This window comes from Montipora capricornis, chromosome 1 (genome assembly GCF_036669925.1).
Source record: "Montipora capricornis isolate CH-2021 chromosome 1, ASM3666992v2, whole genome shotgun sequence".
NCBI classification, from domain to species: domain Eukaryota; kingdom Metazoa; phylum Cnidaria; class Anthozoa; order Scleractinia; family Acroporidae; genus Montipora; species Montipora capricornis.
Genome location: NC_090883.1, coordinates 36,256,664 through 36,269,587, shown reverse-complemented (window position 1 = coordinate 36,269,587; position 12,924 = coordinate 36,256,664). Strand labels below are relative to the sequence as shown.

Sequence of the window (12,924 nt, the reverse complement as noted above, 5' to 3'; positions counted from 1 at the left end):
TTAGGCGGGTGTTTTTTTTTTTTTTTTGCACACAATGACACAATAAGCATAAAAAAATTGTGACAAATGTCAGAGGTTTACCCAGCACGCGACCCGCTGATCGTTCTATGCGATCCTCCGGAAAATTGCTTTAATTACGTCAAAGAACAACGGCAAGGAGGGTCTGAGGTTGTTTTCTGGTTGGGGATAAGGAAAAAGGTTTTAAGGAGGTGGTGCCAATTAAAAAAAGAAACTCCCGGTCTTAAGTATGTTGACATGGTAAATGGGAACATCCCCGGAAATGCATTTAAAATCGACCCTGAAAGCAAGAGAGTCGAAAAACGTTTGACTTATCACTGCTCTCAAGCATCCAGTGCAAAAGCAAATTTGAACAGGAGTGGATCCCTTTCCAAAAGGTTTGAGGATGAAGAAAAAGTTATCAAGGTCTCAATTCTTAAGAGTGATGTCATTTCGGTGGAAAAGTGGGAAGCAAGTCTTAGCATGATGGAAAGAAGACTAAAAGAGGCAAAAGAAGAAATTGGTCAGTGGAGAGAAAAATACCAAAACCTTGAAAAGGAAAAAGAAGAACTATACCATGAAATGCTTGCAGAGGTCACAACTAAATATGTAAATGAACATAACATTGTAGAAAAAATGGAAAAAGAAAACGAAAAGTTGCTGAAAGAGATTGAAAACCTTGAAAAACAATCACTAGGGGAACCTCCCCGCGGAGCTAGAATTCCAGAGTTGAAAACCCGCCAATCCCAAAACAGGAAATTAAAACAATTGAAAACAAGAGCCCAAAAAGCATTACATTTTGTACAGCTATTTGGTTTGGAGCTGGAATGCTTAAAAATGAAGGACCCAGGCAGTAGCAATACTTTCACGGTGGATTTTAACAGCCATAACATGAGTGCCCAAGCAAGAAGTGATCAAAACATAACCCAATATGACAAGTTAAGCAATGACGACAAAGTAACAGTTGAAAGCATTCTTTATTTAATGGACAAATTCGGTGTTGGTGACGAATTTGTTCATGAATTGTCAATGTCTGTGGCAGATTTCCCCATTAAATCCTATCTCATTAAGCAACGAAGAGCCGAGTTGAACAGGCAGGTGAAGATCACTACAACACCAGGACTCGCTCCAGGAGCCCAATACTCTTTTAAATTGTTATTGAAAGAAAGGATCAAAGACATGGTAGGTACCTCACCCAGAAAAAAAATGGTCAGTTACCTCACAAATATTCAAAATGTTATCATAATGCAATGCTACGATGGCCCAGGAGGGTCACAGTCCAGTTTTAATTTTCACAGTCCAATTTTAATTTTCACAGTCCAGTTTTAATTTTGCACAGTCCAGTTTTAATTTTGCACAGTCCAGTTTTAATTTTATTCACAGTCCAGTTTTAATTTTGTGACTCGTCATCAGCACTCTCACAGGTCACAGGTTACAGGTCATTGTTTACCAATACAGAAAGTATCCTAAACATTCATAAAAGCTAACCTTACGCCTAAAACCTTTTGTTTAGGTCTAATTAGGCATAAGGTTAGCTTTTATGAAGGATACTTTCTGTATTGGTAAACAATGACCTGTAACCTGTGACCTGTGAGAGTGCTGGTGACGAGTCACAAAATTAAAACTGGACTGTGAATAAAATTAAAACTGGACTGTGAAAAATTAAAACTGGACTGTGCAAAATTAAAACTGGACTGTGAAAAATTAAAACTGGACTGTGACCCTCCTGGGCCATCGTACAATGCAAAAAAGACCACTCCAGTTCTACACTTGGTGCCATAGACTGTCTTAGAATCACCCAGCCTATGAGAGGATCAAGAGCTGGGTGAATAGCAAACAGCTGGGAAAAAATAATAAGGGCAGAATACAGTTGTATAACACAACCTCAAACTAAAGCTTTTGACACCCAAGGTAGATCTGATTCAATACCACCATATAAGACAGTTAAAATAAAACTTTGAACTACATGTATTTATTAAGACATTTTATCTCCCATAGCCTTGAGAGGTTAGTACTAATTTTTACCAGATAATTACTAATTAGTACAAAAAATTCTTACATGTTTCAAGGCATAAAGCTATGTCAATGATTGTTTCCTTCAAAGTGTGCTAAAAATACCAGAATAAAATGCAAAAAAAGTCAGTCCTGATCAATAATTCACCTTCATGTAAAGTACCTTTGAGCTATACATACTGGGTAAAACATATTATTCAAACTAGGTGATTTAAATTGTTTATGTTCTGACAATATGCAGATAAATGATGGAACCTTAAAGAAGGGTGAGAAAGCAAAAGTGAAAGTCAGTGGAGATGGGGCTAGAATGAGCAGGTTGACAAATTTCATCCTTGTCAGTTTCACGATTCTACAGCAAGGAGATACCATTTTGTCATCAAAAGGTTAGTTCAAAACTCAAGTAAAAATGCAATGTTTCAATAATCAAAATACAGCATCATCCCATACACAACAAAACAAGTGACTACCATTATGTAATTGAGTCAATAATATGAATAATTCTGATTTTCACAGGAAATCACACCATAGCAGTGGTGAATGGTCCTGAGTCTAGGCAGACCTTGGAAGAGTGCTTCTCTGAGGTATTCAGGGAAATAAATGAGGTCATCAGCGATGGATGCATCATTGTTGAACAGGAAAAGGTTGATGTGGAATTCTTCCTTGGAGGAGATTACAAGGTCAACATTTTAATCAAAACACAAATATTGGATAAAATAATAAAGATGAGGTCTTTAGGACTTTTTGTCTGTTGATGCTGATTTGTTGATTTTTTTTTAAACAGTTTCTTTTACTTCTCATGGGCTTAAGTGCAGCAAATTCGACGTATGCCTGCTTGTGGTGTAAAGTGCACAAGAAAAATAGGTAAATTTAAAATTTAATAATTGTGAAATTCTATACTTACAACATTTCCTAGGCTATAAAATTGTAAATGTTTTCATCTTACCACTTTTATCCCTCAATAACTAGAGGTGATATGTCCAAGCCTGAAAGTTTTTACAACACACCACCCATGCGCAGAAACACAGATGAGTTGAGGGAATTTGCCAACAAGAAAACTGGAGAGAACTACTGCTGCTGTCACGAGCCTCTCCTTAACATCCCACTAGACCACATCATTCCTGATGAATTGCATCTGATGCTAAGGGTCACAGATATTCTTCTTGAGAACTTGATTGAGGATGCAATGCAGTGGGATGATAAGGAGAGTTCTTTGTCTGGGGGGAAAAAAAACCTTGCAGAAAAATCCAGGCACATAAAAACCTGGTTAAGTCAATAAACAGCTGTGGTGTGACCTTCCATTTATGGGAGAAAAAAAATGCAGATGGAAAAGGAAGTGGCACTTGGGACTGGACCAGCCTGATGGGTGATGACCGCAAGAAATTGCTCAGAGAACTACCTCTCAAGTTGGTCATCCCTACTGACTGCATCCAACCAGAGACGTGCGAGAAGGTGGCACAACTGTGGAAGGTAAAGATTAATATTTGTCAAAAAAAGGAACAAACCATTTGTAATACAGGAATCTATGTAACTATAATGTTTCCCAATCCCGATAATACAAGAAGCTATCAATACAAAATTTACCACTTGATGTACATCTATTCCAACAGGATTTTGCTGATTTGTACTTTAATTTCATATCTTCATGGCAGCCATATACCACAGATGAGTACAGGAGAAAGGTAACTTTAAACATCAGTACTATTGGTTAAAATAAAACAAGAACTTCTCCCAGACACAGCCAATACGTTAAACAGACAAAAATAATAATAATAACATGAAATAACCACAGGAGCTGCAATTGAGATCAACTTATTATCACCTCACATCCCACTTTTTAGGTGACAGTGTGGATCACAAAATTCACAGATCTCGGAAACATCAGAATAGGATACAGGAAAGAAAAAGTCACCTGTTACATGCATGCTGCTGCATATCATATCCCACAAATGGTGGAAAAGCACCAAAACATAAAGCAATTCAGTGGCCAAGGTACAAATATAGTTCACTATCATTGTACATAGTAGTTTGTGCTTTCACTTCTTTTCAGAATTACTCTATGCTTTCCATGTAACTTCACTAGGCATTCTTTATGTAATTTGTTCAATGACAGTTACAATGTGTTAAAACTCTCTTTAGGACTCCAATGTGTACATTCCTGTTTGAAGAGTATGGGGTTGTAATCTGCTATTAATAATGAGCACACTTTATATGTAGGTATTATGTTTTCTACTTCTCCTTCACAGGGGTGGAAAAGAATAATGACGATGCAAGGAGAATAATCCAGAGAAAAAGCAACCACTGTGATGACCCTGCTGAGATACTGCGCACAGAGTACCGCCTTGGTGCTTTACAACACAGGGAGAGACAGCATAGAAAGTACACGAAGCGGGCCTCTGAGTACTGGGAAGAGAGGATCAAAACAAAAAGAGGGAAGAAAAGAGGGATCAGCTACCAGAAGGAAACACCAGCCATTCAAGAATCAGTAGCCACATGTAGTTACAAGTCTCCTGGTACTATCACTCAAACAAAAAGGGCTAAAAAAGCTACTGGTAAAAGAAAACAGAAAAACTCTCTGAACAAAAAGAAAAAATAACTGCTGTCTGAAAAGAATGAAACTTGGTCAATTAGATACTTCCAACAATGTCAATCTAGGCAACTTAAAACATCTCTTACCACAACCAACTGCAAGCTCTTCAGATGTTGGTCAACAGAATGTGTAATATTACTGACTGAATAGAACTGTACTTTATTCGATATTTTAAGTCACACAAGAGAGTTGTCCTGAGAGTATTTAAGCAGTGCAAAAATACGTTGCAGCATTGTACAATGTACTGTATGTGTGATATGAATACATGGCTGGTATTAAGTCCATTTGTTGCACAAAATGTATTAATTTAGAAATAAAATAGAGCCTATACATGAGGGAATAGGGTGTCTATACAAATACACATGGCCTTGAACTTACAATCATTTCTCTCCACATAATTACTGCAGTATAGTATTTACTGTTTTAGAAGTACACTGTGCCTGTAACAGGGAAAAATGCCCTGGCACTAAGATTGAAGGCTTCCTTACTCTGATGAGTCCTTGAGGGCAACCTTCGTAAAATTAAAAGATAAATTTTCCTCAAATGCCCGAGGGCATAAAACTGAAGAACCCTGACTTCCCCCATGGTACTTTTTAGGAGACCAAGAGAGAAATATTTTCATTCTAATTGGATAGAAAACCTTAATCCCTTGGCCATGGGAATCTTCCCAGGAGTCCCAACCAGGAGGAAAGTACTGAGGGAGGAAATCAGCCTTCATAAAAAAAAGCCACCCATCCCTTGAAATCCCCTTATTCCCAAACAAAAAACGAAAAACGTCAAATCTAAAGGAAACTTTCACCGCCAATCGACATTTCGACTTCAGATGCCTCTCCACGGCCACCCTAAGTGAATCGACTGCCATTTGAATAACCGCCACATCTGGTCGTGGTCGGCGAAATTGGCGAATACATTCGGGCGTGATGTTTTCTTCAGGCTCCCAAGAAGAATCAAACTTCGAAAATCCCTTCCAAATGACAAGATATTCCACCTAACAATTAAAAAATAAAGTTAAGTATCTAACGCCTCAGCTCTTTATCAACTTCAACTGTTAATCGATCAGGTATTCGTTTGGCAAACAGACTAACAAAACCTGCGAAACACGTGCAAAATTAAGCTGAACAACTCACCGTTCCGTTCCTCTCACGCTTGTCAACAAGTCTCTCCACCTCCCAGAATGGTCCACTGCTCCTTCTTCTTTTAACCGAAAACGGACAAGACTCAAGAAACCCGGTATCTGCTGCAGAAATCTTGTTCAAAATACGGAAAAAACCACTGGCGGGACGATCGCGAGGCGCCATATTGCATCACATTTTTAGAAAATTGATTAACCAATCAAATGCAGGAAAGTCGAATTTCTTAATTTACAAGCTGTCACGTGCACTCGCCTTGTCCGGTTCGGAATTTCTGGCTATGGATAACTTTCTGGACAAGAATTCTATTGTTGTCGGTATCCTTTAATTTAAATTATTTTTCAACTGAATCAGTATTATAACTAGCCTACGTGTAGCCGTACCCAGCGCACTGAAAGAATCGGTCGTACCGGTAGGTCTTGTTTCTTTGTGTCGGAAAACGTGATGAAAGAAAGATGTCACTGTATCGCACAGGCAGGAGCTAGGAGTGCATCCCGCTGTACACGATATTGTTCAGGGATTTTTTCTCTGTAAAAGTTCTATTAGTGTTTTAATCAAAATAAAATTAACCTCAAGTAAGTTCCACTGTGTTATTCAAACGTGTAAAACAAAACAACATCAAAGCGCTCACATTGAAGAGTAGGTGTCGGCGTCGCCGATTCGTTTGTCTTCTTAGAACTGTCTTGCGCTTATCACTTTACGTCACCGGTTTTCTTTGCACGTGTTATTACTTCATCCGTTCATGACCTTCATGACTTCTTGACTGAGCAGATCAACTCATTTAATGTCAATGCCTTTTTGATCTCCAATGCCTTGTATCCAGTAGTACTAGTCTCAAGTGCTAATGGCACATTTATCCCACCGCCAACTCTTTATCTACCAACGTGGATCTGCAAACGGTTCTCCGCTTACCATACTGAAATATTAAGTACCAAATATTAAGTACCAAATATTTACGCCACCGGTTTTCTTTGCACTTGTTATTACTTCATTCGTTCATGACCTTCATGACTTCTTGACTGAGCAGATCAACTCATTTAATGTCAATGCCTTTTTGATCTCCAATGCCTTGTATCCAGTAGTACTAGTCTCAAGTGCTAATGGCACATTCATCCCACCGCCAACTCTCCATCTACCAACGTGGATCTGTAAACGGTTCTCCGCTTACCATACTGAAATATTAAGTACCAAATATTGTTTGATATGAAAATTTGGTTTTATCAACGGAGTTGATAATGTAAATTGGCAACTGTACACCGTACCAATTTACATTATCAACTCCGTTGATAAAACCAAATTTTTGTACACTACTTCCCCACCGACGCAGCACCACAGTTTCTTTAGAAACTACCCCTTCATTCATTGTTTGATATGGCCAATTAAGACAAACAGGGTGGGGCTTTGCCAAATCCAAAATGCATTGACAACCTCAACTTGCAGATGTCAAATTAAAGTAATCATTTTTCTTTGATTTGCTATTACAGAAGTGCAGTGCAGATGTTATGAGGGCATTTTGCTACACTAGATACTTTATGGAGCTTAATGCTTGATGGTCTTTTGTAACACCAAGTGTAGAGACGCAATAACTGGGTTTTAGACGCATCAAACATGATTTAGCTGAGTGTAATAGATTATCTAAACAGTTTAAATTCCTCCAGGTGATCTGGTGACGTAATTTAGAGGACTGGGAAGAAAAATTTTAACGCTGTATCCCACAACCGCGCGAGGCCTTAGGTGTTGTTTCCAAACTCCCTGCAGTATTTCCATCTCCAAAACTCAACTGATCATTACGTGTCTACCACATTTCCTGTTGTTGAATGAACATTCAAGTAGACCCGACGAGATCTAACCTCGCCTCTGCCAGTTGAATTCGAAAATAAGCCCGCGCGCGGTTGTGGGATACGGCGTTAAAATTTTTCTCCCCAGTCCTCCGAGTTACGTCACCAGATCACCTGGCTGTAAAACGGGTCCTTCCCCTAAACAGGTTCAGGATTTCAAACCCTCGGCGGCACCCCTATACCCAAACATGAGTGAAGTAGCATCCCCCCCCCCCCCCCCCCGTCCTTTCTCGGGCATCACACTGTGCGACGAATTTTATGATAAGCAGCTGGCGATGAGATTTCATACGAAACACGTTTTGCCGTTTACAGTGCGACGCGCCTTACCGTGGCCACCTAATAAAGTTTTTTAGAAATTGTCCGCCAATCAGAATGTGTGGATTTCATTGACAGTCACGCCTTAAGGTCGCACAGTTGTAAGTTGAACACCGTTGCATAGGTCGTTAAGTTGATGCCACTAAATATGCAAATTCGTGACGTTCTCGTTGCCATCGCCGTAAGCTCCCTATTCATTAGGGAATTTAAGAAACGACGACGGCTACGACTACGACAACGCAACAAAACAATAATATCATTGGCTAAAAGAGGATAAATAATCGTGCTGCACGTGCAGCACGCATTTTAGCAAGTATGTTTGCGGTCCTCTGCATAACGACGACGTGAAATCACTAAGTTTGAAGTTTTGACGACAACGTAAGCATGCAACAGAGAAACTTTCATTCTCTATTTTAACTTTGAAACCGTTCGTACCGATTTATTTTTAGGATACTTTGCCCACATTGTACGACGCGAACTAGACTGAATAATCGCGAAAGACTTACGATAGAGCCAAGTTATATTTTGAGGTGACGTTTTTGTCGACCGTCGCCGTCGTAGATCTTAAATTCCCTACTCCGTCATTAACCTCGTAGAACCAGGCCTAAACTGTCGGTGTTGTTTGCTGGAGTGAACGCATTGTTGCATTTTATGGTAAATAAATGACGAAACTGAGTGAATGTTGTTATGGAAGCAAACTGTATTCTTACGTTCTTAAGCTTGTACAGGCCAGATTCGTGCGTTTTGTGTGAACCTGTACAAAGACCGAAAATCAGGAGGATCCACAACAAAATTCGCATGGTTATAGAATATAGCGCTCCAAAAAACAAACTAAACCCAAACTGTATCGGCTTAAATTCGAATTCGTTAGGTCTCTATTCGTGTCATGTTTGAAAACGTGGAATTCATTTTGTCCTCTGCCGACTTATAATTTGAATGACATTATCTGTGTGACCGATTTTCTCAAAAAATCTGCTCTCAAAATCGCTTGCAACGGAAGCAAAATTTGGCACGGTTATGATGAATTGAAGGGCCTCGAGTTCATTTTGTCCTTTGTTGACTTACTATTTGAAAAATATTTTCCGTGGAACCGATGTTCTCAGAAATCTGCTCTGAACATCTTAATTTTATGCTTCAGAATGAACTCGCAAGGGACTTAACTGAAACAAAGCAATACCTGACTTGCCAAAGATGGGAGAAGTAATGGCATTGGCAGATCAAAGTGGATACAGTCCTCGTTTGGACTGGCAGGTAATGACGATGGGTTCCACCTGAAACCCATAAGGGTTGAAACGTGTAACGCCCGTTCACAGCTTCCGAATATTCAGTGCGAGCTGATTGGTTGATTGTTTCAGTGCTAAGTACCATATTTGGAAACCACTCGCTCTTGTTGTTCCAAATATGGTACTTAGCAAATTGAATATTCAGAAGCTTGTTTCCCAGCACACAAGGAGCCGTTACACGTTTCAACCCTTATGGGTTTCTGGTTCCACTTAAAAGGTAAGTCACCATCTCTCTCCAACCGAGGTAATTGGATAATTCTAAAGATAGAAAAAAACAAATCCACGAGACGAGAAACGCTTTTGGTCATTTGTGAAATCATGTACAAAGAAACAGAGCACACCCGGTTGTATCATATACGACGGAATTCGCGCGTTAACTCCAGAGGATAAAGCAAACGTCTTTAACCAATTCTTTTGTTCGGTATCCTTTAATAAAAGGATCGATACTCTGTCTTCCATACCAGGACATGGATGTGATTATTCAACTGTTTTGCCTGTACACCTCATTAATGATCTGATTTGTACACCTAGTGAAGTGGCTAGAGTACTGAAATCTCTAGATGTAAACAAGGCCTGTGGACCAGATGGGATTTCCCCATGGTTGCTCTTTAATTACCCCCTTTCTCGTGGCTCAATACCTATTGACTGGAAGACGGCCACCGTAGTTTCAAGTTTTAAGTCGGGGAAGAAAACGGCAGTTGATAGCTATCGCCCTGTTTCTTTAACTAGTGTGGTTGTCAAGTCTTTACAACGTCTTATACACACGCAATCACATAATGAGTTTTCTTTCAGATAATAAGTTAATATGTGACAATCAACATGGCTTCAGACCACTTCGCTCATGTGTAAATCAGCTGCTCCAGCTTGTCCACGACTCCAAGTCCAACTCCGACTCTGTCGCTAGTGAAAACCAATCTTAACATAAACATAATACCGACTTGTGAAAAATAAATTAACTGCATGGTTATATCTACTTTTCAAGCTACATCGAATTGTGTGAGGCGTGCCACCCGCCAGTTCAGATGGAAATTATACTACATAGTACACTATAACAAATAAATTAACTGTATGGTTAGATCTACTTTTCAAGTTACATCAAACTCTGTGAGGCGTGCCACCCGTCAGTTCAGATGGAAATTATACTACATAGTACACCATAACAAATAAATTAACTGCATGGTTAGATCTCTGTAAAGTCACAACTCGTTCTATTGTAGGTGGGGGAATAGTGCTACATCGCACCCTCGCTTGTATGCAAAGAGGTATTGTTGAGGCAAGGGGTGAAAACCGGAGCTAGTGTTGGGAAAAGAATTAACGGACTGGGGGTCTTTCATGCTCCTGTGCGTTATTAGGCTGTATTCAAGGTAACATTCGGGTAAAATGGCAAAGGCAATAAATTACTGAAGGTGGAGTTTCTTTCCAGTTTTTAGAATTTTAAAATGAATAATTCTCAGGGGAGTAGGGCAGCCATCACCAAGAATGGGAGCATAGCGTGACACGACAAACTGAGGCAATTCATGCACAAACACAAAACTTTATCTCAACAATTTGAATTAAACCACAACTACTTTTACAAATGTTGCAAGGAATCCTCAGAGTAAAGTATTACTCGCCAACAATTTCAGTCATGCATTATGACAAATCTTTGGATACATATTGATAATAGAGTTTTAGAAAGTAATTAAAAAGTAAAAGTTGAAATACCATTTACAAAGTGCCCTTCAGGGAAGACAACAAAATATTTCGACAGTTTCAAACTCTCAAATTATTTTGTTGTCTTCCCGGAAGGGCATTTTTTTATTGAAAGTATTTCTTTACTGCCCTTAAATCCACCTTGTGGTGTGGTTACTAGTATTAAAATTTTTCACAAAGTGAAAACTGTGAAGTTTCACCTCAACTTTTCTGATTGGTTCATTTCAGTGAAGAATTGGACCTCTTAGAAAACAAGACATTCTGCAGTCTTTTTGTGATTGATTCATTGAACAACAAACTTATTTTTGATTGGTTCATCTGGATCTGTAGATGACATCAGCAAACTACTTGAATATCAACTCAGCATTTTTTGTTTTCCACCAAAGCCAGTATTTACAAGGTAAATATGCTCGATGGCGTCTTTGAATTTAAACAAGTTCCTGTGCTATCAGTTTGCAATAGACTTACAAAAAGTGCAAGTAAAGCATAGAACTAAAGACTGCATGGTTAGATCTACTTTTCAAGTTACATTAAACTGTCTGAGGTGTGCCACCTGCCAGTTCAGGTGGAAATTATACTATATACATCTAGTAAACTAAAACAAATAAATTAACTGCATGGTTACATCAACTTTTCAAGTTGCATCGAACTGTGTGAGGTCCGCCACCCGCCAGTTCAGATGGAAATTATACTACATAGTATACTATAACAAATAAATTAACTGCATGGTTAGATCAACTTTTCAAGTTACATCTAATTGTGTGAGGCGTGCATCCCGCCAGTTCAGATGGAAATTATACTACATAGTATACTATAACAAATAAATTAACTGCATGGTTAGATCAACTTTTCAAGTTACATCTAATTGTGTGAGGCGTGCCACCCGCCAGTTCAGATGGAAATTATACTACATAGTATACTATAACAAATAAATTAACTGCATGGTTAGATCAACTTTTCAAGTTACATCTAATTGTGTGAGGCGTGCATCCCGCCAGTTCAGATGGAAATTATACTACATAGTATACTATAACAAATAAATTAACTGCATGGTTAGATCAACTCTTCAAGTTACATCTAATTGTGTGAGGCGTGCCACCCGCCAGTTCAGATGGAAATTATACTACATAGTATACTATAACAAATAAATTAACTGCATGGTTAGATCTACTTTTCAAGTTACATCTAATTGTGTGAGGCATGCCACCCGCCAGTTCAGATGGAAATTATACTACATAGTATACTATAACAAATAAATAAACTGCATGGTTAGATCTACTTTTCAAGTTACATCTAATTGTGTGAGGCATGCCACCCACCAGTTCAGATGGAAATTATACAACATAGTATACTATAACAAATAAATTAACTGCATGGTTAGATCAACTTTTCAAGTTGCATCGAACTGTGTGAGGTCCGCCACCCGCCAGTTCAGATGGAAATTATACTACATAGTATACTATAACAAATAAATTAACTGCATGGTTAGATCTACTTTTCAAGTTACATCTAATTGTGTGAGGCGTGTCACCCGCCAGTTCAGATGGAAATTATACTACATAGTACACTATAACAAATAAATTAACTGCATGGTTAGATCAACTTTTCAAGTTGCATCGAACTGTGTGAGGTCCGCCACCCGCCAGTTCATATGGAAATTATACTACATAGTATACTATAACAAATAAATTAACTGCATGGTTAGATCTCCTTTTCAAGTTACATCTAATTGTGTGAGGCGTGCCACCCGCCAGTTCAGATGGAAATTATACTACATAGTATACTATAACAAATAAATTAACTGCATGGTTAGATCTACTTTTCAAGTTACATCGAACTATGCGAGGTGTGTCACCAGCCAGTTCAAATAAATTATGCTACATAGTACACTATAACAAATAAATTAACTGCATTGTTAGATCTCTGTGAAGTCACAACTCGTCCTATTGTAGGTGGGGGAATAGTGCTACATCGCACCCTCACTTGTATGCAAAGAGGTATTGTTGAGGCAAGGGGTGAAAACCGGAGCTAGTGTTGGGAAAAGAATTAACGGACTGGGGGTCTTTCAT

At 38.8% G+C, this 12,924-nt stretch overlaps 1 protein-coding gene, 1 long non-coding RNA gene and 1 pseudogene across 2 annotated transcripts in view; 2 read left to right on the top strand and 1 right to left on the bottom strand.

The window, feature by feature from the left end:
• The first annotated feature begins 66 nt into the window (after positions 1-66).
• LOC138014638 (uncharacterized) lies at positions 67-5,580 on the top strand (annotated as a pseudogene).
• A 3,482-nt stretch (positions 5,581-9,062) lies between these two features.
• LOC138040713 (putative leucine-rich repeat-containing protein DDB_G0281931) overlaps positions 9,063-12,924 on the top strand; it is a 32,737-nt gene continuing 28,875 nt past the window's right edge. The window contains exon 1 of the mRNA XM_068886410.1: positions 9,063-9,380. Within this exon, the coding sequence (XP_068742511.1) occupies positions 9,356-9,380 (25 nt within the window). The 5' untranslated portion in view covers positions 9,063-9,355. The remainder of the gene's footprint in view (positions 9,381-12,924) is intronic.
• Positions 10,684-12,924, bottom strand: part of LOC138040736 (uncharacterized) — a 6,151-nt gene continuing 3,910 nt past the window's right edge. The window contains exon 2 of the long non-coding RNA XR_011130694.1: positions 10,684-12,924. This exon is cut by the window's right edge and continues 2,510 nt beyond it. This is a non-coding gene — a long non-coding RNA (uncharacterized lncRNA).